This window comes from Peromyscus maniculatus, chromosome 21 (genome assembly GCF_049852395.1).
Source record: "Peromyscus maniculatus bairdii isolate BWxNUB_F1_BW_parent chromosome 21, HU_Pman_BW_mat_3.1, whole genome shotgun sequence".
NCBI lineage: Eukaryota > Metazoa > Chordata > Mammalia > Rodentia > Cricetidae > Peromyscus > Peromyscus maniculatus.
The window spans coordinates 10332456-10357452 of record NC_134872.1 but is presented as its reverse complement, the minus strand read 5'-3'; the positions used below and the strand labels follow the sequence as shown (position 1 = coordinate 10357452).

Genomic DNA, 24997 nt, shown 5'->3' with positions numbered 1-24997 from the left:
TCCCAGTCCTCACTGCCTTTTTTTCCATATGCATTTGATTTGCCTGGACTAACAGGGAGAAGGAGGTTGGAGGAGGAGACTGCTCCTGAAGTTTGCCCAGAAAGAGAAAGGGCACCGGTGGCAGATTGAGGTGAGGAGGGATGAGTCAGTTGCAGTGAGGATTCCCTTGACCTCAAGAGCCAAGGAGACAACCTCAAAGGCAGGATGAGAAAGGAACAACGGGGCAGCGGCTGGTGCCGTGGGCACTGTACAATCTTTTCACTCGGTAATCCTTGCCAATGATGTGGAACCTCTGGCCTCTTTTCCTAATCTTCAAACGGTACTGGTTATTGGTGGCCACAGACACGTGTTCATGGGATGATTTCACTGGGCTTTTGCAAAGATTTGGTGCCCTTCCCCCACTCCAGGTCTTATACCTCTGTGGCCCGGATTGTCCCCGGCTTGCTATGTAGCTGAGGATGACCTTAGACTCTTAATCCTCCTGCTTCTTCCTTCCAAACGCTGGGCTGATAGGTGTGCACCATCACTCTAGGCAAGATTCAGTGTGGTACATGAAATATGATTAGCGCATAACAAGTGTGCAGTAAAAGCTATTATCAGCAAGCATTTAATTATTCCTACAATGTACTCCATTTAATTAACCCAACCAAGCATTCCTTACAATCTGTTCACTTTTTCTGGTGCTGAGATTAAAGCTAGGGCCTTGGTATACATTCCAATAACTGAGCCTCAATCCCCAATTCCTCTTTCTAAATTGTTCCCTGAACAATGGGGGTCCTTCCTCTCTCCTCAGAGCAGACCTGGTCCCCCAGTACTCTCACCAAGACACTGCACACTGGACATGCTGGCCTCTGCCGCCAATCTGTGAACCTGGAATCTGTGACCACAGGAACTCCAAAGTGCTAGATCTGGAGATGGGACACACGAGAGAGAGGTTCACTTTCCCAAGGACTGAGAGTACTGGGTGGGGGCTGAAAAAGGGGGAGAGCCAGTGCAGCAGCATTGAGTCTGTCCCCATGAGCGGCTCTGAGGTGGACTTGAGCCTGGAGATAGCTGGGATATTGGGAAGGGACACGTGGCTCAACTCCGGGGCAGCCTTAAGGGCTTGCACCAGACTGGGTCCTGGTTCCCCTGTAGGCCTTGGGGCTGGAGGGGTCCTCCTGATCTCTGAGGGTCTTTTAGTCCTGGAGCTCATGTGGAATGAATGAACCACACTGGGGAGTGTATCCCAGATGAGATGGCTTGAGGAGAGGTTCCCAGTCAGCTCTGCAAAGCCCCTTGAGGAGGGGACGTGGCCTGCGCTTGACAAGGTCTCCAGCCCACCCCTCGACTCACCAGAGGGACTGGCAAGTGGAGCCCGAGCGATGGAGCTTGGGCTTGGGCAGCCCGGGCCCCTAGACACCACGGCCTGCCCTGCATGGAGGGCGAATGTCGGGTGCTCTCCATCCAGAGCCATGTGGTCCGCGGCTACGTGGGCAGCTGGGCAGCCATGTTCTCGCTGCAGGTACATGCTCTGCCGCTTACATAACCTGACGGGGCTGCTCAGGTGTGGGGCTGCGGGTTCACGGTATGGCCTCCCCCAATGATGACCTTGGTCCCCTGCAGCCTTCCTCAAGTCCCCGTTGCGAGCTGGGCGCAATGCGGACAGAGCCTGGCGAGTCTGACGCACGCAGGCTGGGGGCGTGGAGTACCCTGGAGAGCCAACAGTAGGGTGGTGCAGGTGGCGCGAAGTCCCCTGCCCAGCTGTGCCCATTCAGTAATCCAGCGGGTCCGTGCTGCTGCTTCTTGCCGCCTGACCAGACGTGGGTGGGGGCTTCCAGAAGCGATGAAATGCTAAGCTGGGAAGACCCAGACTCTTTTTGGTAGACATATTGGCGAGCGATTGCTCACTCCCTGCTGAAATCCAGGATCTGTTTCTACCCACCCTGTGATCCTGGACCAAGGAGGCTGCGTAAGGTCGCAGACAGGTCTGTGCCCTGGAGGCTGAGCCCCACGTTGGGTCTGATCACTCCTGAAGTGGTCTGTCATCCACTGGGATGGGACTTGAACCGCCCTTCACCTCCCACAGACCTGCTTCTGTCATAAGAGACAGCACAGTTTGCTGAGTTTGCCTTTGAAAGCAACCCTGTAAAAGGGCTGTAGCCTTCATCTTCCCAGAGCCTCTCTCCTGTGAGGTGCATAATGAGGCTGGCGCTGATCATTTCTGGGCGGAGGTGCTTTTTGCTTGTGACCCAGTGGCCCTAGGAGGGAACCAGGCTGCAGAGGGTATTAACATGGGGGCCAGAGACAATGTCAGAGTGATTGGCAATTCCTTGCCTGGCCGGTCCAGCAGGAAGATTGGGGTGACCTGGCCAGCCAGGTGGTGGCCTCCTTCACTGCACCTCTTTGGCTGGTCACTGAGTGATGTGGCGGGTCCCTATACCCCTTCAGCTCATGTCCAGTCGCTGCACTGACTCTTTGGGGACCTTAAGAAGGAGCACCTGGCTACCATGATCCTTCAGGAAGGACCTAGAAGGAAGACAGGTGGCCCACAGCTTCATCTAAGGACAATCTGAGGGCTGTCCTGGGGCAGGCATGCTTGGCAGATGAGACGGGGCAAATGGTTGTAAGTGAACAGTACAGGGTTTGCTAAGTGCTCCAGTCCCTATTGGTCCATAAGCAATGCTGTACCCACACTACATTATGTACCTTCTAGTTCTATCTAAGATGCACTGGTCTGGTGCTCCATGCTCTTAACCATTGCCCTCTAGGTTACAGGGGGTCAGGGGTGGGGAGCAAGGTCACTGAGGTGAGACTGTACTTAGGAGCAAGGGGCTAGAGTCCCTGAAGCAGGGACCAGGGAGGGTGGAGCCTGGCTGAGCTCCAAGCAGCCCCCTCACCTTGGGCAGAGGTGTGCAGGGCTCCTGAGGCCCTGTGTCCTGCGTCCCTTGCCTCTTCCACTTGGTGCTGCTCTTCCTCCTTCCCTGGGTCCTCTGTCCCTGGCTCCCCTGGACCTCTGTCCTCTAGACTGTACCAAGGGCTCAGCTGCCTCATTCAGGCTGGAGACATGGTGTCCCAGCCGCTCAAGAGAGGAGGCCCTTCTTAGCCTCCCTCCAGAGAGGAGCTTACGGACCTGGGGACTCCTTCGAGGTCCCTGTTGGCATTTTGCTGTTCACCATACCTCTGTGCACCCCTGGATAGGGAGGAGCAATGAATTGGGTAGGGAGGACACGTCCAACATGGAGAGCCTTAGTGAGCACCCATGGGGTTGGCACTGTCAGAGTCTGTGGTGGCTGGGGCCGGCACTAGCCAGTCTTTGAGCAGCTGTTCCAAGAGGAACACCCCTCAGGTCCAGAGCTGTTCTCTGTGGAGGTGTGTGTGTGTTCTTCCTGTACAATCTGGAGTACAAAGTCTCACTGACGTGGCTGAATATGGGGGTGAAAAGCTGGAAAGGGAGAGAATGTAATCTTGGGCTGGGGTCCTGACATTTGTCCCAGTGCTGCTCCAAGAAGGCCACAGGCAGGAGGCTGGGGAGGCCTCTTGGGACTGACCCAGGTGCCTGGAAGTTGTACCATCAGGTGGCTGTCCAGTCATGCCAGAGCAATGGCTGGGCAAGTTTCTGGGCCTCCCCTGTAGACCTGGCACCAAGCTGATGTTGATGAGCTGGCACCAGGACCTCAGAGTCCCTTGTGCTGGGCCTGGCTTGTACCTGTGACTGGGGAGCTCCCTCCAACTTCTGCCATGTGACCCAGACCCACACACCTGGGCCATCAGCCCTCCCTCCCCAGTGCTCCCTGCAAAGTCTTCTGAGCTCCTCCCTCCCCGGTCTCCCACAGGCAGCTGGGAAAATAATCCTCCAAAGAGGCAGCAGAACCTTGTCCCTGTTTTCAGATTGACTTCTGGCCCCAGGCCAGGGTGTAGTGGCCAAAGGTTTCCTGGGACCAGAGCCAGTGGGAGGTGGGTACCAGGCGCAATAGTTCAAAGTTTGCAGGGCAGAGGGAGGGTAAAGGATAGTGGGGCCAGGCTCCTGCCCTCCCTGCCCCTACCCCATCCCCTTCTCACTCACCTCTGCAGCAGGGGAGGGCCTGGGAAGCTGGAGGTGTCCTGCTGTTTTGTCTCTAGACTGTGGGGTGAGCAGGGAAGGGCAGGGTGAAGTCCAGTGTGCCCTGTTGCCTGCTCCCACCTACCAGGCACCCCCGTGTCTTGCCTCCTTGTTTTCTGTGGTGCAGAGGACTGAAGCCAGGGCCCTGTGCGTGTTTAACAAGTGCTCTTCCACTGCGCTGTGCCCCAGGCCCCTCATCCCCCCCCCACACACACTTTTTCTTGTCTTTCCTGAAACAGGGTTTCTCTGTGTAGTCCTGGTCATCCTGAAACTCACTCTGTAGACCAGGCTGGCCTTGGATTCAGGGATCCATCTGCCTCAGCCTCCCAAGTGCTGGGATTAAAGGTGTGTGCCACAACACCAGGCTCCAATACCCTTGTTACATGCTGCTGGGGACAGAGCCCAGGACCTTTCTCACACATACTGAGTAAATAAATGCTCTACAGCCAACCCACTTCCTCTTGCAAGAGGCAAGAGGAAGGAGTCCTTATCTCAAGGTTCTGTGTATGTGTGTGCATGCGCGTGTGTACATGTGAGCATGCACATAAGTATTTGTGTGTGCTTCCTGGGCTCCCTGTGTGTGCAGAGCCTTCTCAGCACATTGACTTGGTAGCTCAGGTTCTACATGGGGGTTCAGGGAGGGCGGGTTATGTATTCGATCTGCCTTCAGAGAAGACGGTATCCTTCCTTCAGAGCAGTCTGAAAAATGGCCAAATTTGGGGTCTAGTGAAAGGCTGTAAAGTTGGTGATGTCAAGACGTCCCTTTGGAAAGGGAAGGGAGCAGCAGGGACTGCGTCCTAAAGCTCTGCCTAGAGCTGTGGCCTCAAGCTGAGTCTTCTCTGATGGTAGCCACAAGGCTGTGACAGAGGAGCCAGTTCGTTGGGTGGGGTGGTAGCAGGCCCAGTGGCATCTACTGGTGATCCTGTGGAGTAGCTAACCTGGCTGGCATAGCCACCGCAGATATGTCTGCCCCCTGTGCTGGGTGGTCACAGTGACACTCTAGCCTCAAAATGCCACCGGGGTGGCAATGGACATTAGGTATCAACTTAATGAATCTGTGGCTTTGAGAGAACGATCTGGGCCTTTCACTCAAACCCACTGAGATGAGTGCTCTGAAACAGAAAGGCAAGACCACAGAACCCTCCTAAAGTCCCTGGAAAGGAACAACCTTGTTTGGGGTCTGCAGAAAACAGGCAGAAGCCGGGTGGCGGCGGCGGCGGCGGTGGCACACACCTTCAATACCAGTTCTCGAGAGGCAGAGCCAGGCGGATCTCTGTGAGTTCCAGGACAGCCTGGTCTACAGAGTGAGATCCAGGAAAGGCACCAAAACTACACGGAGAAACCCTGTCTCAAATGACCAAAAAGAAAAAGAAGAAATAAAGAAAGCAGGCAGAACCTGGAAATGCAATTGTCATTTTTTTGTTTTGTTTTTTGTGGGGTTTTTTTTTGTTGTTGTTGTTTTGTTTTTTTTTAACTCGTGAGAATGGCACTCGTCCCTCCCTCCTCTGTGAGTCTGGGATGGCCTCTCTGTTATTCCTCCCCACCTGCCATGAACGTGTTGATCTCATTCCTCTCTGCCATTGGCTGGGTCCATGTCTGTGCATGTGTGACTGTATGGTTGTGGGCATGCGTGCATGGTGTGTGTGTGTGTGTGTGTGTGTGTGTGTGTGTGTGTGTGTGTATTTCTTAGTATTGCTCTGGCCTCTGAAAGACCCTGGCTTAGGATAACCCCTCTGGTGTCTGGAAAGGGAAGTCATGTCTGCAGGGCCCTGAGCTTTAGGAAAATGAGACCTGCTGCTATGACACCTCCTGGTACACAATGACACAACTTTTGTCAGAGGTCTGGAGAAGGACTGAGTGAGGTTTCCCCACCAGAAAGGAAGAGGAGGTGTTGAAGAAGGTCCAAGAACGACTTCTGGTGGCTGAGGAGGTGACACCTCCCAGAGAAGCCACCCTGTCCCCATCAGGACCTTCAGCTCATTGTGGGGTCACTAGTTTAGGTATAAGTCTGTTAGCTCTCCAGGAGCCTCCATGGCCCCTTTATACCCTCCTGTCCCGTCTCCTTAGCTGTGATTGTCTCCTGGAAAAACAGTCCCTTGAGTAGCTAAATGAAGACACTACCGAGGCACACAAGGCATGGCCCATCCAGGGGCCAGTTGCTGTGAGTGTTGTGAGGTCCCATGGATGGGAGTCTGCCACCCCTACCTGCTCTGGGGCAGGAAGAGGAGTTCATCCTGGGGCAGCGTGCAGGAGGCCCTGTGGTAGAGGCACCATAGCACAGAGTAAGGGCCGCTCTGGTGCAGTGGCCTGTATCGGTGAACTCAGGCCACATTGTGCAACTAACTCATCTGGAGTCAGGAATGCTGTTTTGGCAACCCCTGGAAACTCAGCCACTCTTGGCTGTGTGAGCCAGATGTGAGCAGCTGACCAGCTGATAGACAAGGGGGTGGGGGGTGCAGTTCCTGGAAGGCTTGCATCTTGGTGACCCTCTGGAACCGAGGTGACCCCGTATCTGGGTTACTGAGTCTCAGAGTGACCTGGCAGCAACAAGTGCCAACAAGGTCGGGAAGTGGATGCCACTGTGAGCTCAGCACAGGCCCCTTCCTTTCGGATGTCACTGCAGCCCAGCACAGGCAGACCCCTGCAGTAGACGTGGCCTTTGGCTAGGCCTGCCTAGCACTGTGATCCTGGCAGTGAGTTCTGTGAGCCAGGCTGGGGTGGCCACCGGACCTGGAGTGAGCAACCCCTAAAGAGATGCTTTGTGGGGTGCAGGCTGTCTAGTAGCAGTTCATGGAAATCGGAGGGTGTGGTCTGGCTGGATGATAAGGCTGATCAGTGATCAGTGGTGGGAACCATGTAGGGCCCTTGGCTGTTAGATTACTCACAGTCACAACAGTCACAAGATGCTTGCCCGGCCTGCTTGCTGATTCCCATCTGTGAAAGAGGCTTTTAGGCACTAGCCCCAGGACTGGTTCTCCACAGCTGGAAACACCTGTGAGGCTCGGCCTGCCCCTCCTGTCTGTCCTTAGATGCCTGTGGGAGAACCACACTGGAATATTCCAGAGCTCACCCACTCCTGCTGTGCTGAGTGTCTCTGCCTCCCTTGGAGCTGAGCTGAGCTATTACTCTAAACAAGCCTCTCCTGGCAGCATGGCTTCAGGCTGTGTGCGCCTCTTTGCTGGAGCTCTGATGATGCAGCAGTGGAGGCGGGCATGGGGCCCCTGGGATGTGCACCACCTGCTCATGGCAGCCACCCCAGCCTAGTGCACATCACTGCTGGGCCAGGGTCCTGAGGGTTGCATGAGAGACAGGAAGAGGAGCCTGTGTCTGGCAGCCATGTTCCTGTTTCGGCTTTCACTTTCCTAGGTGCCAGGAGCACTCATGTGGAGGTGTTGTTGGCCCCAGCAGTGGGAGGGAGAAGTATAAGAGACTCTGTCTGGGATGTTTTAACTACCACAGGGGACATGCAGAGGCTTCTCCGCAGGATGGTGCTGTCCAGTTTGCCCGGCCCCCACCCTCCTCCATCAGCAGGTCAGGAAGTTCTGTCTCATGCTGGACACTCGATGAGAGGCAAACCCAACACACAGGACTCTAACTGGCCTGAAATTCACCAGGTAGACTAGACTGGCTGGCTCGTGAACCCTCGGAATCCTCCCCAGCCCTGGAATTGCAGGCAAGCACTGCCACACCAGGCGTTTCGTGCGGGTTCTGAGGGATCGAGTTCGGGTCCATCCTTAACCTCGCACAGCCATCACTTTACCGACTGCGTGAGCTCCCCAGCTCAGGCCTCTCACTTTGAAATAAAAAGCTTTTAACCTCGGTGATCGCTTTAAGTTGACTTGGAGGTCCGTAGCTGTAATTTGGCTTAGTGGGCTGCTTTGTGTGCTGAGGATGAACAGCTGCCCACACGGAGCCTCGGTCTCTGCTCAGCGTGTCTCAGGAGGCCCATTTGTCCCGTCTGGATGAGTCCCACGGGAGCTGTGAGAGGCCATTCAGAGCGGCAAGCTGCTCAACGAATGTGGCTGTTCCGGGGACCTCAGCCCTGATGTGGGACCTCAGCCCTGATGTGGGACCTCAGCCCTGATGTGGGACCTCAGCCCTGACGTGGGACCTTCTTTCTCTCGTTGCCATGGAGGGAAGGAGACTTTGCTAGCCGGTGTGGTAGAGGCTGGCTGGGCAGAGTTACCCCAGCTGCTCTGGGTCTTGTTCCTCAGGGGTGGGTTAGAAGACCCAAGGGACCCTTGCCCTCTGTCTGGACAGACAGGGGCTTGTAGTGCTTTCTTTGACCACTTCCATCAGGTGGGTCCTCAGGAGTGCCCCATGATCCCTTTAGTGCACCCCAGCAAGGGAGAGGAGTGTCTCCACCCTGGCCCTTTGGGCAGTTTCCCAGAGTGAAGGAACAAAGGAATCTCACAGTCAGGCTTGTGTGGCCCTGAAATGCAAACATCTGGCTGGCTTGGGAAGGCCTTCTGTTCCCACCCTGCGACTGTCCTGCCCAGGGGTCTGTACCACCGGGATGGTCTCATCTGTTACCCTCCTCAAGTCAAGACTCTGGCCATGGTTGGGAGCCCTGCCCTGGGTTCTTGGGGTCACAGACAGGCACTCTCACACCTCTTATCCTTGTCCTGCAGGTTTTGGGATTTGAGGTTGATGCTGTGAACTCTGTGCAGTTTTCCAACCACACAGGTAGGTCCTTCGGGTGGTAGTCATGGCGGAAGTCAGCATGGTGTGTAACCTGGCCCTGAGGGAAGTAGGTGCCACCGCTTGTGGCCAGGGGATGGAACCCAGAAGTGCCACTCTGTGCAGGGTCTACCCCCACACCATGGCTGGTGTGTGTGACCCCTGTTCTGGAGCTGACTGGTGGGAAAACCTCTGTGCCTCAGTTTCCCTCTCTGCTAAGCTGGCAGCCATAGCATTTCCTGTGGTGGCAGAGCTGCCCAGGTAAACCACAGGGTGTGCTGCCGTGTCCCCCTGCTGACAGCTGGTGACCTGCGTGTCTGTTTGCTTTTCCACTATGGCGATACCTCGGGCTAAGGAGAGCCCCATGTGGTTCTAGACTCAGCACCAATACCCTGGGGAAGGGTCTGTGTGTATCTGCCTTGTCCTGGGGACTCCAAAGACATCACTGCTCATTACTGAAGGGAACTGTCCTGGGAAGCCCCTTGACTTGTTTGGGACAAGTGTGTGTTCCCCACAGCCCTGGCCTATGGTCCCTGGAGTCCTCCCTAGTTTCCATGCTGGCAGGAGAACAAAGCCATTCTGGCATTTGGAATGCCTCCAAGGGCCTCTCCTGACATTGTTCTGAATACAAAGGGGACTTCAGGAGCTCAAAGTGTCCCAGAGCCGCCCAGCTGGTCACCTGCAGCATGTGAAATCTCAGAGAATTTAACACGCTTCTCGAGTGTGATAGATTTTAAAACTGGGAGGGAAGAATTATTAGCTGCCCCGGGAGCTGAAAGTGGGCCACCATAGTTGGTGACTGCTCCGTACCAGTGCTCTGGCCTTTGAAGTCCCAGGTGGTCCAGGGCCTCCAGGGAACTGCATGGACCCCATTGACCCTTACTGATACCCTTTCTTATGTGTGTTTAAATGAGCCGAGATGTCTTGGATGTTGCACAGTGGGGTTGAGTTTAGTTCTGAGGACTGTGCTGTGTGGGATCACCGTCAGTCTGTGCTCCACCTGGTGCTCGATAGGCACAGAAAACACCTGGATGCCTTAGAGGGGCTGTGAGTGTGTACCTGGAAGACCTGAGATGCTGAACTGAGACAGTTCTCATTGGTGAAATTCAGGATGTCAGTGACTGGCCCCATCTGGCATCAGCTGCCCAGGTGTTCTGCATGTCAGAAGGTGTCCCAGAGGACCGGGTTCCTGGCCATAGCAGACAGAGGGTCAGGTTGTATGCCTGGGCTAGACCTTTTCCTTACTTATGTTTGTCTCTTGCTAGGATTTGGCCTATGGCTTGTTTTGGCAGTGTTTTAATTTGCTTGTGGGAGAGAGAGAGAGAGAGAGAGAGAGAGAGAGAGAGAGAGAGAGAGAGAGGACAGGGTGAGCCCTTACCTACCAGGGTATCAGGTGGCAGCGACCAAGCAACTTGACTTTGATGGCTAGAAACACATAGAGGAGATTGGAAACCAGGCTCAGCTAAGGGGTAGGGCTCAGGTGGGCTAACCTGAGCTGGGGTGGCGTGAGCTTCCTGAGCTGCTCCTGTTGAATGCAGAAGCAAACAGCTGTGTGCCCTGGTGTCCCTATCCACATCTTCTGGGACACAGTTCCACAGGGCTACCTAGGACACTGAGCATCTGCTGCCCTGGACTGATTTGATAGAAACTAGGCATGGCAGGGTGGAGACCACTGTTCAGCCCCCACAGTGCAGGAACAGGGGTGCTTCTAGGGTATTGGGATGCCACTGAGGCACTGGGCCCAGTCTGTGCCTAAGGCCAGCCTTCAGAAGAACTGTTCACTGGATCTCCTCAAGGGGGGTAGGTGGTTGTCATCAGCTGAGATGGTCACCAGGGAAACCTGGGGCTCCCACACCCACAGCTTAGCCTGTTTTCTTCCTGCAGGCTACGCCCATTGGAAGGGCCAAGTGCTGAATTCACAGGAACTCCATGAACTGTACGAAGGTCTCAAGATAAACAGTGTGAATAAGTATGACTACGTGCTCACTGGTGAGGGTCCCCAGGGTCCTGGTACAGGGTCCCCGGCCTCCTGGTGACAGGGATAGGCCCACATCCCCTTGCTGGGCTCTTGCTTGGTTTCCTGCCTTCTTCAGGGTGGGTTTTGTTGTGCCGGAGCTACCGATACACCCTGGAGGCATCCTGGTAGAGGAGAGAGTTGGAACATTGCCAGGTCGATTTGTTGAGGGTGAAATGCTTCTACCTGGAACATGAGCTCATCTGTCACATTTCCGGCTGTATTTTCTACATATTGAATCTATTTATTCTGTGTGTGTGTGTGTGTGTGTGTGTGTGTGTGTGTGTGTGTGTGTGTGTGTGTTCACACAGTTGTACACACACAGTGACACCGCATGGGTGTGGTGATAAGAGTACAACTTGTGGGAGTTGGTTCTTTCAACCCTGTGGGTCCCAGGGATTGAACTTAGGTTTTCTGACTTGGCAGCAAGCCTCCCTACTCAATAGGCCATCACACCAGCCCCCAATTCAGTGTTTGTTTGTTTGTTTAGTCAGGTTTAAAATGCCGTGTTTGAGCTGGGTATCATGGCAGACACCTTTAATCTCAACACTCAGGTAGGTGGAGCTCTGCCAGTCTGAGGGCAGCCTAGTCTACATAATGAGTTCTGGGTGGGCCAGGGCTTCAGAGTGAGACCCTGCCTCCAAAAATAGATAATTAAGTAAAAGTATTTATGTATTTTTATGTAGATGGGTGTTTTGTCTGCGTGTACACCTGCACACCCGAAGAGGGCATCGGATCCCCTGAGAATACAGTTATAAACAGTTGTGAGCTGCCATATTCTTAACAGCTGAGCCATCTCTCCAGCACCTGAATAAAAACTTTTTAAAGAGACACAGGGGCTGCAGAGGTGGTTCATTTGTTAAGAGCACTCTTGCAGAGGACCCAGGCTCACTTCCTAGCCCAAATAGGGTAGCCCACAAGTGCCTATAACTCCAACTCCAGCGGTTCTGACACCCTCTCTGTCCTCCGCCCTCTTCTGTCCTCCCAGGCCTTAAGCTCACATGTGGTGCACAGACATACACTCAGGCACACAAACATACACATAAAATATTGTTTAAGTGATTTATTTTGAAAGTGGAAATTTTAGTTACCTGCCAATTGTCTGTAGTTCCATCATTTAAAACTCCTCACATACATCTGGTATCTTCCTGTCTTCCCCTCTGTGACTACAGACTTTTGGAAACCTGTGTATTCCCTGGCTGGCCTCCCCCACTCTCATGCATGTTTGATTTGATTGTGTTACAGCACCCTGGTGGTCAGTGTGTCCTGTTTTGAGAGGATAAACCTGGATTGTCCCTCCAGGTTACACGAGAGACAAGTCCTTCCTGGCCATGGTGGTGGACATCGTCCAGGAGCTGAAGCAGCAGAACCCCCGGCTGGTGTACGGTGAGAACTGGACCACGATGCCCCTTCTCCACTGTGCCCCATGCTGATCATACCCTCAGGACAGGACAGCTCAGCCAACTGTCTCTGGCTTCCTCGACACCTGTTTGACCTTTACCTATTAGTTATTTGACTTATGGGACCTCTAAGGAGGAGTGAGTCTTGAGGGCAGGCTCAGCAGGGGAATTGAGAAGTTCTTCTAGGTGACTATAGAGTTTCTTGTGAGGTGCATAGGAAGGGAGGGTTAAGTATGTGTGAAGGCCTGGGGTGCCCAAGATGTGTGAGGTCTGACCCTAAAGAGGATGTAGGTTGGGTTGATACCCCAGGCTGGGCCAAACTAGTGGGTGGGGGATGGGGTGACACACCATATCTAGTTTGTCTGTGTGGAGAGTGGCACTGTGGCTGCCAGGCAGCCCTGGGTCCATGTGCCACGTGGAGCAGCCTGAACACCAGTCTCCCGGGTGTGCAGTGTGCCCTGCCCGAAGGCCAGTGGCACATTGCTTTGTCCATGCAGTGGACTGTGGTCCAAAGGGAATGTGCCTGAACCTGGGAAGATACTGTGAAACCTGGGTTACTAGTCTCAGCCAGGCCAGCGGGGAGGGCACTATGCCAGTCCAGGTGACCTGAGGTAATAATGTGTTCTTGAGAAGAAGGTGTGAATGATGGTAAGTTATATGTGAAACTGTCCCAGGGACCTAGTTGTCTTGGACAGAGAAGTGCAAAGTGCTAGGGCACAAAATTGTCTGCGTCTCTACATGTATGTAACGTTAAAAAAAATTATAGGGGTGTGGCTCAGGTGGCCAAGTGCTTGCCTAGCATACATGAAGCCCCCCGGGAAAGATAAAGCCTCTTCACCACATGAACCGAATGTGCAGGTGTACACCTCTAATCCCAGTACTAGGAGGGTCAGAAGTTCAGGGTCATCCCATCTACATAGTGGGTTCAAAGCCAGCCAGGGCAAATTGAGAACCTGTCGTCAGTTAAGGGTGTGTACTCCTCTTGGAGAAGCCATGAGTTCAGTTCCAAGCACCCACTCTGATGGCTCCTAGCTGCCTGTAAACCCCACTACAGGGGATCTCCTGCCCTTTTCTGAACTCCTGGGCACCTGCACACATGGTACATGTACATACATGCAGGCACACACTCTGGCAGTTAGAGCAAGAGTTAGATATGGAGGCATGTGTGGTGTGCATGCCTGCTTTCCCAGCTACATGGGAGGCTGAGGCAGGAAGATTGGGAATCCAAGGCTAGCCTGGGCTACACAGTGAGAAAGCAAACAGTGTGGAGGTCTGCTGACCAGATGCTGTGTCCCCACAGTGTGTGATCCCGTGATGGGCGACAAGTGGAACGGCGAGGGCTCCATGGTGAGTGGACCCACCATGTTAAACGTGTGGTCTGTGCATCTGCTTTGAACCATAGAGAAGGTCACCTTCCCGGGTCAACCAGCGTGACCCCCATACAAGGCTGAGACACCCCTGTTAGGAGGTTGGTCAAATGGACGACAGGCATTAGGGTGTGTACCATAGACAGTCTGTCAGCCATGGACAAGCTGTCTAATAAAGCTCCAGGTGTGGACACTGAAGGTCAATGTCCCAAGTTTCTCCTGTTGCAAATGGTTTTTCTCAAAAAACTATTTTTTTGGTTTGGAGGCTCTTGCAGGAGAGAAGACTAGCCATTTGCCCTGGACTGCAGGACAGTGCTCCTCCATCCAGGGGAGGGGTCCTCTCTGTAGTCTCAGGAGGGATGCATGTGAAGCAGTCAGGGAGGCAGGGGACGCCTCACCAGCCATGTCAGCCTGTCCACACTGCAGATCACTGTGGTGAGGCATGTCACAGCCGGATCACCTTCTCATGTAAATGTTTTTTCTCCGGTTAGTTTCCCCTTGTGCATTTAACAATGAGGAAGTCACTCTGAGCTCCCCAGCTGTTTGAAACCCAATGGGTCACAATCCACGAGTGAAACTGGTCCTGTGGCCATGCCAGACACCTCAGACTGTGGAGATGGGAGCCTCAACTCAGAGACCTAAAGCTTCAAAGTCAGCGTTTTAACACACAGACCACCCTGGCGTTTGCCTCCTTTGTGGCTTTTGACTCATGTATTACTCATTGCGAATTCCCTGGGCACAGCCGGCCACACACGGTCCACACCAGTGCAGGACTCACCTGGACCAGCGTCCTTTCTGCCCTGCTCTCCCAGTGGAGGCCGGTGGCAGTGACTGGACCAGTGTCTGGTTTGCTCAGTGGCTGTCTTCATCTGCTTTTTCCAGTGCCTATTTTCTGGAAGGTTCCCTGCACCAGACCCCTCCTTTCTTCCTGACACTGCTTGCTGCAATGACCCCAGCCAACCTAGAGACGCTGGTGTTTGGGTCCTAAAGAGCTCTGCTTCGGGCTCAGTGTCACTGTGATGTGTCCTGGTTTTGATTAAATAACTTTCCCCGGAGAGCCTAGATTAAAGATAATGTGTTAGGGTCAAACTAGCCGAGAGTCTGTGGCTCAGGTGATCAATTTTGTTCTATTTTTGTTCTGGGGGGTCAAACCCAGGGCGGCTCATATGCTAGCCAAATGCTCTGCCACTGAGATGTGCGCCATCCATAAAACTTAGTTGTATAAGAATCTTTAGTGATGGTGTGCTGGGTTGGGTATGTCAACTTGTCACGAGCTAAAGTCACCTGAGCCGAAGGAATCTAAGCTGAGAAAATGTCTCCATAAGATTGGACAGTAGGAAAGCCTGTAAGGCATTTTCTTAATTACTGATTGATGGGGGAGGGCCCGGGCCATTGTGAGTGTTCAGGGCCAACCTTGGGCAGCAAGCCAGTCAGCAGCACCCCTCCATGCCCTCTGCATCAGCTTCTGCCTCCAGTTTTCTGCCCTGTTTGAGTTCCTGTCCTGGCTTCCTTCAATGATGGACTACAATGTGGAAGTGTAAGCCAAATAAATCCTTTCCTCTCCAACTTATTTTGGTCATGGTCTTTTATCCTGGCAATAGGAACCCTAGCTAAGGCAGATGTCATGGTCAGACCCAAGTCTAAGGGTTGGGCTGTGAAAGTGGTCCCATCTTTCCTTAGCTCATTTTCATTTATGCCCGCCAGCAGGAGTTCATCTGCATATGACCTCAGACCTCCAGGGAAATTCCTCAGCAACTGGATGGGGAGAAATTGGAACCCTGGACCACTCACCAGTGCTGCAAAGCATCGTGGGAACAGACAGTTATTTCAGAGCTTCATGTGGGATTTGGATGTCAGGAACTGGACATGGTATTGGGCATCTGTAATCCTAGTTACTTGGAAGGCTGAGGTGGGATGATTGCAAGTTTGAGGCTAGCCTTAATCAAAACTTTAAAAAAGGGAGCGTGAAGGTTGCTAGGGTCCTGGAGAAGTCCCACAAAAGATCACCATCCACGTATGCAGTCAACAAGAGCATTCTTCAATCCAGCATGCTGAAACCGACCATCCTACACAAAGGCAAAATGGCGATGACCTTGAGAGGAGCTCACAGGCTCCTTTTAAGCACAGCTAAGGGGAGGTCCTAGGGCAGTCCTAGGTCGTTGGCTTAAGCAAGTGGCAATTATATTAATATGTTCTAATGGCTAGGGCTGGCAGGAGCTGGTTAAGGTACAGCTTTTCCATTTGGGGGCAGTCCTGGACAAGTCCCAGGCTTTGTCCTTATTTGGTTATCACCTTGAGGTAGTGACTGTGACTTAGGCCTGGCAAGGGTGTTGGAGATTTATTGTCCTTTGTTCATGGCTCTTTCAGAAACTGCTTGTTCAGTCTCAGGAAGCTGAAATTGAGGCCTGATCTCAAATAGAAACCTGGGAAGTCTGTAATGGCATCTGCTCAGTCCTCTCAAAGGCGTAGATCATGCTTGCTCAACTGGCACGAGGCCCCAAGTCCATCACTAGCATGGAAATAATAAACAAAAGCTGAAGATTGTTCTAAGCTGGCCTTGGTGACTCACACCTGTAATCTCAGTATTTGGAAGGAAAAAGGGGGATTGCTCTGAGTTCTAGGCTAGCCTGGGCTACAGAGTAAGAGCCCATCTCAGGAAATAGGGGGCAGGGAGAGCACTGTTCTGTTGAATTATTCATTGGTAACTTAAAAATGAGATGATCATGAGTATGTTGGCTCACAAGCATGTCTTAGTGGAGATGAGATACCCCAGAACTCAGGCTACCAGAGCCAAGTAGGCGCAGCCCCAGCTGGCAGGTTCCTGAGGGCCCCAGGCTTCCTCCAGTCATCCTGTGCAGTCCTGTGTCTTAGCTCCCAACTTATCTTCCTCCCTTCTGGAGGCCTTTCCCTCCTGCTCCAGGAACTTCTCTTACTTGGTGACACCCTTCTGTGTCCCTGTCCCTGTGGGCCCTCAGTTATGTACTTTTTGTGTGTTTTTCGAGACAGGGTTTCTCTGTGAAACAGTCTTGGCTGTCCTGGAATGCACTGGGTAAACCAGGCTGGCTTTGAACTCACAGAGATCCTGCCTGCCTCGGCCTCCTGAGTGCGGAGATTAAAGGCGTGCGCCACCACAGCACGGCAGCTGTGACTCTTCCTGGTGAGGATGCCAGGTCTCCCCACAGGATTTGGGCTGGGAGCATTCCTCTCCTGGGCTCTCCTTCCGTGTGAGTGATCTCCTTCTTTGTCTCCTGTGCTCTCCAGTACGTCCCCCAGGACCTCCTTCCCGTGTACAGGGAGAAAGTGGTGCCCGTGGCAGACATCATCACTCCCAACCAGTTTGAGGCTGAGTAAGTAACTACACAGCCAGAAGGACCAGATGCCCTGGTGAGCCCTGCAGAGCCCTGCACCATCTTCTCACGTGCCCCAGCAGCCCCACATCTGCCCTCTCGGATCCCTAGGTGGCCCTTAGGAAGCCTGGCCTGCCCTAGACAGATCATGTCACCCCTGCCCCTGTAAACACGTACCCCAGGCCCCCACAGTGTTCCCATGGCCTCTAAGGTAACCACAGTGCTCTTTCTCTCTGGTGTTTGGTCCATGATCGTGTTGGCTCACAGTATCTCCCTGCTAGCCGGATGCTCCAAGGAGAGAAAGACGGGGTGGCACCTGTCCAGTTGATGTCTCATGTGGCTGGGACTGCCCCAGGTGGAACTGCTGGCCACAGATCTCTCTCAGCTCAGAGCACACGGCCATGATTAGCTGAAGAGTCAGCTTCTAAGAAACCTGCCGGTTACCCAGACTTGCAGGGTGCAGGCCTCTCTGTCCCATGAGCAGGGTCCTGCAATCCTTGGATGCAGACACTGGTGGGCATTTTTAGATGGAGTAGCTGAGGGCCCCAGCCCTGGGCCCTTCCCAAGTAAGGGATGGCATCCCTTTTGTAGGGAGCCGCTATTCAAAGATGGCCCTGGCTTCCTGGTAGCCTAGCTGTAAACAACTCCATATTTGGCTATGATGCACGAGTATGGTAATTGGCCTTATGTCCTCAGCCTATCCTGTGGCTCCCCATGCTAGCATTCTGGCGGGACCCAATCACAGTACGGCACGTTTGCCTGATTCCCTATATAAGCAGCGGCAGTTTAGTCCTCGCCGCCCCTCACCTCCCGCTCTCCCTTAACCAAGAGGCGCTCCAATAAAGTGTGATCTGAGAAGAATCCTCGTGTGGTGGTCGTTCTTCCTCGCTGGCCGAGGAGCGCGCCGCACCCTTTGAGGATCCTGTGCTGTCAGAAGGCTGAAGCAGGTGCATGGGTTGTGTTGGTCATTGTGGCCCTCAGAGTTCCACGCACATTGGTTACCTGACTGCTGTGCTGAGAGACCCTGGGGATTGTAGGGGCTGTTTCTCTCTGTTGTCACCTAAAGGCATTCACCACAGTTTGGAACCTCACCACGTGTGTGAGTTTCCTTATACCACATTTCACTACCCCACTCTTCCGTGTGTGTCTCTGCCTCCCTGGTTCCTGTGGGGTAGAAGCCGTGATGGCCTCTGGTGGGGATGTCGGTCAGTGGCCGGGAGGGCTGTCCTTTCTTTACTGTATGGACTGGGGCTCACGCTCCCATCTCTGTTCCAGGTTGCTGAGTGGCAGAAAAATCCACAGCGAGGAAGAGGCACTGGAGGTAAGGAGACCTTCACACATGGGCATGTTCATGGGGAAGGAGACCTTCACACATGTCCCTGTTCAAGGGGAAGGAGACCCTCACACACGTCCCTGGTCACGGGGAAGGACATGAGCACCTAAGAGATGCTGAGCTCTGACCTTAGATGTGGGGAGCACCCAGCCTTTGTCACTGAGCAGTACCTCTGTCAGTTCTATACTCAGTCCACCATGTGTCTGTGTCTGCGACCTGAATCTGCCATACCAAAGCATCCTCTCACAGGTCTGGAGTCTGAAAGCCCCAAAATCAGTTGGGGGCAGGGTGCACTCCCTCTGAGGCCCCCAGGAGGTCCTTTTAAGACATTGTGGTACACTCCACTAAACTATGGCCTTAGATTATTGCCAAGTAGAGTCCCGCTTTGAGGAATTGGGGGTGAGGACATCAATATATCTTTTCTCAGGTCAGCCCGGGGCAGTCACCACTGTAATGTGTGCCTACTGTGGGTCCGGCACTGTGTAAGTTCCGGGCACAATCTTACCTATTGAGCCCCATAGCCCAATGTGTGCCAGCCTCATGGGTCCCCCTCATGGCCCCACATTGCTCTGAAGACCTTCAATTCACACCATTCAGGCAGCGGGCATGAGTGAGCCACCCAGAAGCCTATGGTGGCGGCTCCTCCCTGGCCCTGTGACCTGTGTGTTCACAGGGTTGATATGCATCTTTTCTTTTGTAAGATTTATTTGTTTGTATCTTATATGTGAGTGTTTTTTCTGTGTGTATGTATACACCATGTCTATGCCTGGTGTTCTCAGAGCCAGAAGAAGGTATCAGATTCCTTAGAACTGAAGTTAAGGACAGTTGAAAGCCGCCATGTAGGTGCTGGTAACTGACCCTGAGTCATCTGAAAGAGTAGCCAGTGCCTTTAACTACTGGGCGATCCTCTCGAGCCCCATGATAGACATCTTCTGTGCTACACCCAGGCAGTCCCATACACCAGGGTTGCTATCCCATCTACCCCCTGTGTGGCCTTGGACCACAGAGTGTGTAGTATATAACTCCATGAATGTCATCTCCTACTGTGAGCAGGCACTGGTGGCTAGTTCACCTCTTGAGCCACTTGCATAGGTACCCATGATTGTGCCCTGTAGGCACAGCTGTACAGACAGGAGTTTCCATCGGATTTGAGGAAATTTCGCCAGCTTGAGGAGGAGAATCTCTGTGAGTTCCAGACCAGCCTCGTCTACATACCAATTTCAGGTCAGCCAGAGTTATATAGTATGACCCTGCCTCAATAAATAAAAACAAATGGCAAAAAGAAAGACAAGCTAGCTTGGAGAGAGAAGCTTGCTTCTCACTGGTGGATCTGACCAGCTTCCCAGTTCCTAAGGACTTGGTACAGGGCCCCCAGGCTTCCCCACACTTCCAGACTCTGGAATCTCAATGGCCCTGGCAGAAGGTGGCAGACCACAGGCTTGCCCATGCGTGTGCAATGTTCCAGGTTCTCTGGAAGCCCATCAAGCATGCTGGTCACGCCTGCCTGCTTGAGGTCTGATTGCAGAGGATGGTGGCCGACCAGGGTCTGTCCCCTTGAGAAGCATGGCTGTCAGGAAGAGCCACTGTGGCTGCATGTGCTGACACTCTCCCTTGCTCCTGGCAGGTGATGGACATGCTGCACTGCATGGGTCCTGACACAGTGGTCATCACCAGCTCTGACCTGCCCTCCCCACAGGGCAGTGACTACCTGATCGCACTGGGCAGCCAGAGGATGCGTAAATGCCTGCTCCACCTGCTCCACCTGCCCCTGCATGCTCCTGGGTCCATCTGTTTCTGTAGCCCAGGGCTTTCAGGGCCCAGAGACTATTTGGGGCTTGGTAGGAGGGAGATTATGACTTGGTCAGCAAGTGGCTAGTACCTCATGCCCCTCAGGAGAGTAGACAGAGGCAGCTTCAGGACAGAGCTCTGTGGAGTGGGGGGACTAGATGGGCACTGGGACATAAGCAGGTTCACCCACTCCCACTTGCCGGATGCTCAGGGACCCATGCTGTGCTGGAACCACCAGGTTCTCATGGCTGGTGAACCACCCTGCACCAGAGCCTTATGCCAAAGGCCAGCTGAGTCTGGCTTCTGTGGCCCAGGTGTCTACAGGGAGTAGGTTTCTGCTGGATTCGGTGACTGGTTATACAAACAGCACATGAGTTAATGTGTTTGAACAACGTCACGATGACACTGAAATCTGGGTCACAGGCTGACAGGAACCCCAAGTTCGCACTCACTGACTCCAGTTAGCATTCTGGATGCACAAGGGGGTGGGAATGTGCATCTGAATGCTCCTGGGCCACAACACGCATGTAGACACACACACACACACACACACACACACACACACACACACACACACATGCAGTGCATCCACACAGTTCCTTGCACTCTGAGTGTGTAAAGGTCATGCTAGTTTCAACTTCTCCGGGTCCAGGGTTTCACTCCCCTACGGGACAGTGGTGGCAGTGTGGGTCAGTATGACAGCCCACACTGAGTCCTAGAGCTCCTGAAGGAGGCCACAGAACATCTGATGACCACTCCCAAGGAGAGAACGTGCTGACATTCTTGTCACTCCAGGAGAAGTGGGGACAAGTTGGGCTGACAGGTTCCCATGGCAGGGTGACCCTTGTCTAGCTGAGACATCTCAGACCCAGTGACCTGGCTTATGTTCCTCCCTCCCCAGGAAAACCTGATGGCTCCACGGTGACCCAACGCATCCGGATGGAGATGCGCAAAGTGGATGCCGTCTTCGTGGGCACTGGGGACCTCTTCGCTGCCATGCTTCTGGCGTGGACACACAAGCACCCAGACAACCTGAAGGTCAGTTGTCCATGTTGCTCCTCTACACAACTTCCTCTGTGCTTCCGGTGGGAAAATAGGTTAAAGTGGTCCACGTAGCAGGAGAGAGACAGAGAGAGGAGCAGGCTTAGTGGAGGCCTAGATCTGAGCACCTGCCTAAGTGTGGGGGTGGGGTGGGGAGAATACTGCTGACTGTGTGCTCAGAAGCCCACCTTTTCAGTGTGTCGCCCACTCTTCTCTTGTTTTGGAAGTGGTGACATCAGAAACAAGACATCGGGGACTTGGATTTGAGAGTTAGAAGCCACAGGGACCTGGGGATGTAGTTCAGTTGCATGCGTTAGGCCTGGGTTTGACCCATAGCAGTGCCTTAACAAGAAAAGAGAAGAAAAGAATTGGCATTTAAACTGGAGTCAGCCGGGAGTCCTGGGCCTGTACAGCCCTCCAGGTGCTCCTTGGCGACTCAGGCTCTTCCAGTGCTCAGTCCAGTTCAGGTTGTTTCCTGCTGTGTAGCCGTTGCCTGACTTGATGGACACAGCCCTTGGGGTACCAAGGGCAGAAGGTTGAGGATGCAGGCTGAGGCAGGCCCTTGCCCCTCAGACCTGTCATGGAGATGGATGTTTCTATGGTTGTCTGTATGTCCGTCCCACCTGCTTCATGCACTTGTAAGGAGGAGGGTGCTTTTGCTCAGGTGCTCCTTAGCAGAATGGATCAGCTGGGACCAAGTTTGTACTAGGTAGGCACTCAAATTAAGCCGCATCTGGAGCTCAAGTGTACTGATGTTGTGACTTGGGGATCAGGGATGGCTTTTCTTGTGAATATGCAGTTAGTTATGGGGCTTATCAAGGGCAAGGGAGTTTTTCCTTTCTTTCTTTCTTTCTTTCTTTCTTTCTTTCTTTCTTTCTTTCTTTCTTTCTTTCTTTCTTTCTTTCTTTCTTCCTTCCTTCCTTCCTTCCTTCCTTCCTTCCTTCCTTCCTTCCTTCCTTCCTTCCTTTCTTTCTTTCTTTCTTTCTTTCTTTCTTTCTTTCTCCTTCCTTCCTTCCTTCCTTCCTTCCTTCCTTCCTTCCTTCCTTCCTTCCTTTCTTTCTTTCTTTCTATTTTTTCCGAGACAAGGTTTCACTGTGTAGCTTTGGACTCTGTCCTGAAACTCGCTTTGTAGACTAGGCTGGCCTCATGAGAGATCCTCCTGCCTCTGCCTCCCGAGTGCTGTGATTAAAGGTGTGTGTCACCACCACCCTGCTGAGTTTTCTTTTCTTTAATAATTTATTTTTATTTTATGTGCATTGGTGTTTTGCCTGCATGTATGTCTGTGTGAGGGTGTCAGATCTTGAAGTTACAGACGGTTGTGAGCTGCCATGTGGACGCTAGGAATTGAACCTGGGTCCTCTGGAGGAGCACTCAGTGCTCTCAAACTCTGAGCCATCTCTCCAGGCATAGGAGTTTCCTTCAGCTATGACCTTGAATCTGATCTACTGGCCTGTGTGCATAAAAGCTGCACGGTGACCGATTAGCAGGTCGTCTCTCCTGATGCCCAGCAGCTGACAGCCAGCATGTCCTCCTCCAGTGATGTTGCAGAGTATAAGGCTGGGAGCATGGTTCAGTGGCAGAGCACTTTGCTAACACATACAGGGCCTGGGTCCCATCCCAGCAGAACAAAAGAAAAAGAATACAAAGTTGGAAGGACCCCTCCCCCGGTGTAGACTGAGCCTGCCTGCAGACTGCTACCCACAGCCTCGATGTCCCGCACTGTGTGCCCGCGGTGCACAGCTGGGTGAGGGCTGCCTTCCTTTAGACTGGAGGAAGGGGAGAAAGGCTCTCACCTAGGAGAGACAGTTGGATGTGGGGACCTGGACGTGGGTTCCCTGGTGCTGTCCCACCGTCCACTCCACCCCGCTCTGACCTGTCTCTGGCTCCTTGCTTATATGCTGGAGAGGGAGACGGACTCCCATGTGTCAAGTCCCCTGAAAACTCTGAAGTTAAGTCTAGAAGGTTCACCCCTTTTGCCCTCCACTGGCTCTCCAGCCCCTGCCTCCCTCGGGTGCAGGCCAGGCCAGACTTGCCCTGTGTAATTGGCAGCAATGGGGGGTTCCCTTTGTGCAGGGCAGCAGAAACTTGCCAGCTGGCCCTTAGAGGAGCCTCACAGAGCAGCTCCCAAGCCAAGCCCTGGATCGGCCAATCCATGTAGGGACTGAGGAGTGTCTGGGTACCTGCTGAGTCCCCCAGGCCTCTGGCCTTGAGAGTTGAAGCCGGCTGTGCTTTCCCTTATAGAGTCTTTAGAACTAATTACTCCCAGGGATTCTGTTCAGTGCCTGCAGTGTGCCAGTGTGCACAGTATTGACAAGCCCCAAGCTGCTGTCCCTCCCCAGGAGGCATTTCCATCCACACCGAAGTGGATAATCTAATAGTCAGGGTCTGCTTGGCTCTCTCTCCACGACTGTAACAAAATACCTGAGACAGTTTATAAAGACGAAAGGTTTCTTTCCACTCAAGGTTCAAAGGTGTCTATCCACGGTGAGAGGGCCTTGTTGCTTAAGCCCTGTGGCTGTGCATCGTGGTGGAATCCAGGAAGCAAGAGGAAGGAAATAATGAAATTAGACACTATCCCCTTTCAGAAGCCACCTTCAAGGACCTAAGGACCTGGCACCAGGCCTCACTTCCAGAAGCTGTCCTCCCCTCCAATAGCACCTCAGGCAGAGGGCCCAGCCTCTAGCATGGGCTTCAGGGGACACTCCAGATACAGGCTCATGCAGATGCATCTCTGTGGGGGGCTGTCAGCCCCACAGGAGCCCAGCTGTGTCCAGTATGAGTGACTGGGGCAGCTGCTGCTTGTCCTCTGGACAGGGATGCTCAGCCCAGGTGGGCCAAGGCGGTGTCTCTGTCCTCTCCGCAGGTGGCCTGTGAGAAAACCGTGTCCGCCATGCAGCACGTGCTGCAGAGGACCATCCGGTGTGCAAAAGGTACCTGTCCTGGCGCTCTGCCTTTCCTTCCTGTAGGTGGTCCCTGTCTGGAGGAGGGCAGGAGGGAGGGGAGAGCTCTCCCTTCAGCCCCTGCACCCTGCTGCCTGGTGGAAGTGGGCCAGCAGGGGGCGGTGTGGAGCAGCAGCTCCAGTGTGGGGAGGAGGGGGATGCCTGAGGCTGCACCCCGCCAGCTCTAACCTTGCCTCTGTTCCTCAGCTCAAGCAGGAGAAGGAAAGAAGCCCAGCCCGGCTCAGCTGGAGCTGAGGATGGTCCAGAGCAAAAAGGACATCGAGGACCCCGAGATTGTGGTGCAGGCCACGGTGCTGTGAGGGCCGTGCATTCGCCCCGACACACCGTGTCCCGGGGTCTCTGTTTTCATCCCTGTGAAAGCTGTAACGTCTGCCTTAGAGCCATGACTGACACTTGACATTTTATTCCTTCCTGAGGGTCGGGTCTCATCCGGTCTCAATGGTGAAAATGTGCCATCATGTTTTTTTAAAAAAATAATAACAAAGCCGTCGCAGAAATATGTGACTCAGAAACATGGCCCCTTCGCCCCCAAGGCTCTGGGCCTACTGACTGCCTCTTGTTGACTCATAGGTGTGTGGGAGGCAGGGTGGAGTACGCAAGCCTGCTGCCTGTGGACCATTCTGCTGGCCAAGGGCTGCCATTGCCCCCAGATTCCTGCGGGGATTAGGACTAGGCCTGCGGTGGCATTATTTTTAAATTGGGTTAAGTCTTAACCATGGCATCTGGAAGAATTACGCCAAATGTCTTCATTGCCGTTTGGGTCTTACCCTTGCTCCTGCACCAGAGTTTCTGTGTGTGTCTCTGCTGCTCTCTGTGTCCAAGGACGTCACACTTACCCAGCTGTGGACTCTGGGAAGGTTTTATGTCCTCATGCTTGGGTAGGCCCACAAGCATGGAGTCACTGTGACGGGGACTCTTTAAGGGCCCAGAACATTCCAGGGGATCTGCAAGCCTCCCGGGTGTCAGCGGGAACTCCTATCACTTGG

General features: G+C 53.5%; 1 protein-coding gene across 1 annotated transcript; it reads left to right on the top strand.

Annotated features, from left to right (window-relative positions):
* The first annotated feature begins 1417 nt into the window (after positions 1-1417).
* On the top strand, positions 1418-24508 carry LOC102908379 (pyridoxal kinase-like). Its single transcript, XM_076557080.1, has 14 exons — positions 1418-1504; positions 1606-1706; positions 7111-7287; positions 7448-7612; positions 8538-8767; positions 10646-10750; positions 12078-12161; positions 13476-13522; positions 16804-16889; positions 18165-18210; positions 19847-19958; positions 20912-21048; positions 23915-23981; positions 24198-24508. Exons 1-14 carry the CDS (start codon positions 1418-1420, stop codon positions 24308-24310), a joined length of 1557 nt encoding a protein of 518 aa, XP_076413195.1. The 3' UTR covers positions 24311-24508.
* Positions 24509-24997: the final 489 nt, after the last annotated feature.

Coding starts and splice junctions, on each gene's coding strand:
- LOC102908379 (XM_076557080.1), top strand. CDS start 1,418: ATGGAGGGCGAATGTCGGGTGCTCTCCATCCAGAGCCATGTGGTCCGC. Junction 12,162..13,475: donor GAACCCCCGGCTGGTGTACG/GTGAGAACTGGA, acceptor GTGTCCCCACAG/TGTGTGATCCCGTGATGGGC. Junction 19,959..20,911: donor ACTGGGCAGCCAGAGGATGC/GTAAATGCCTGC, acceptor CTCCCTCCCCAG/GAAAACCTGATGGCTCCACG.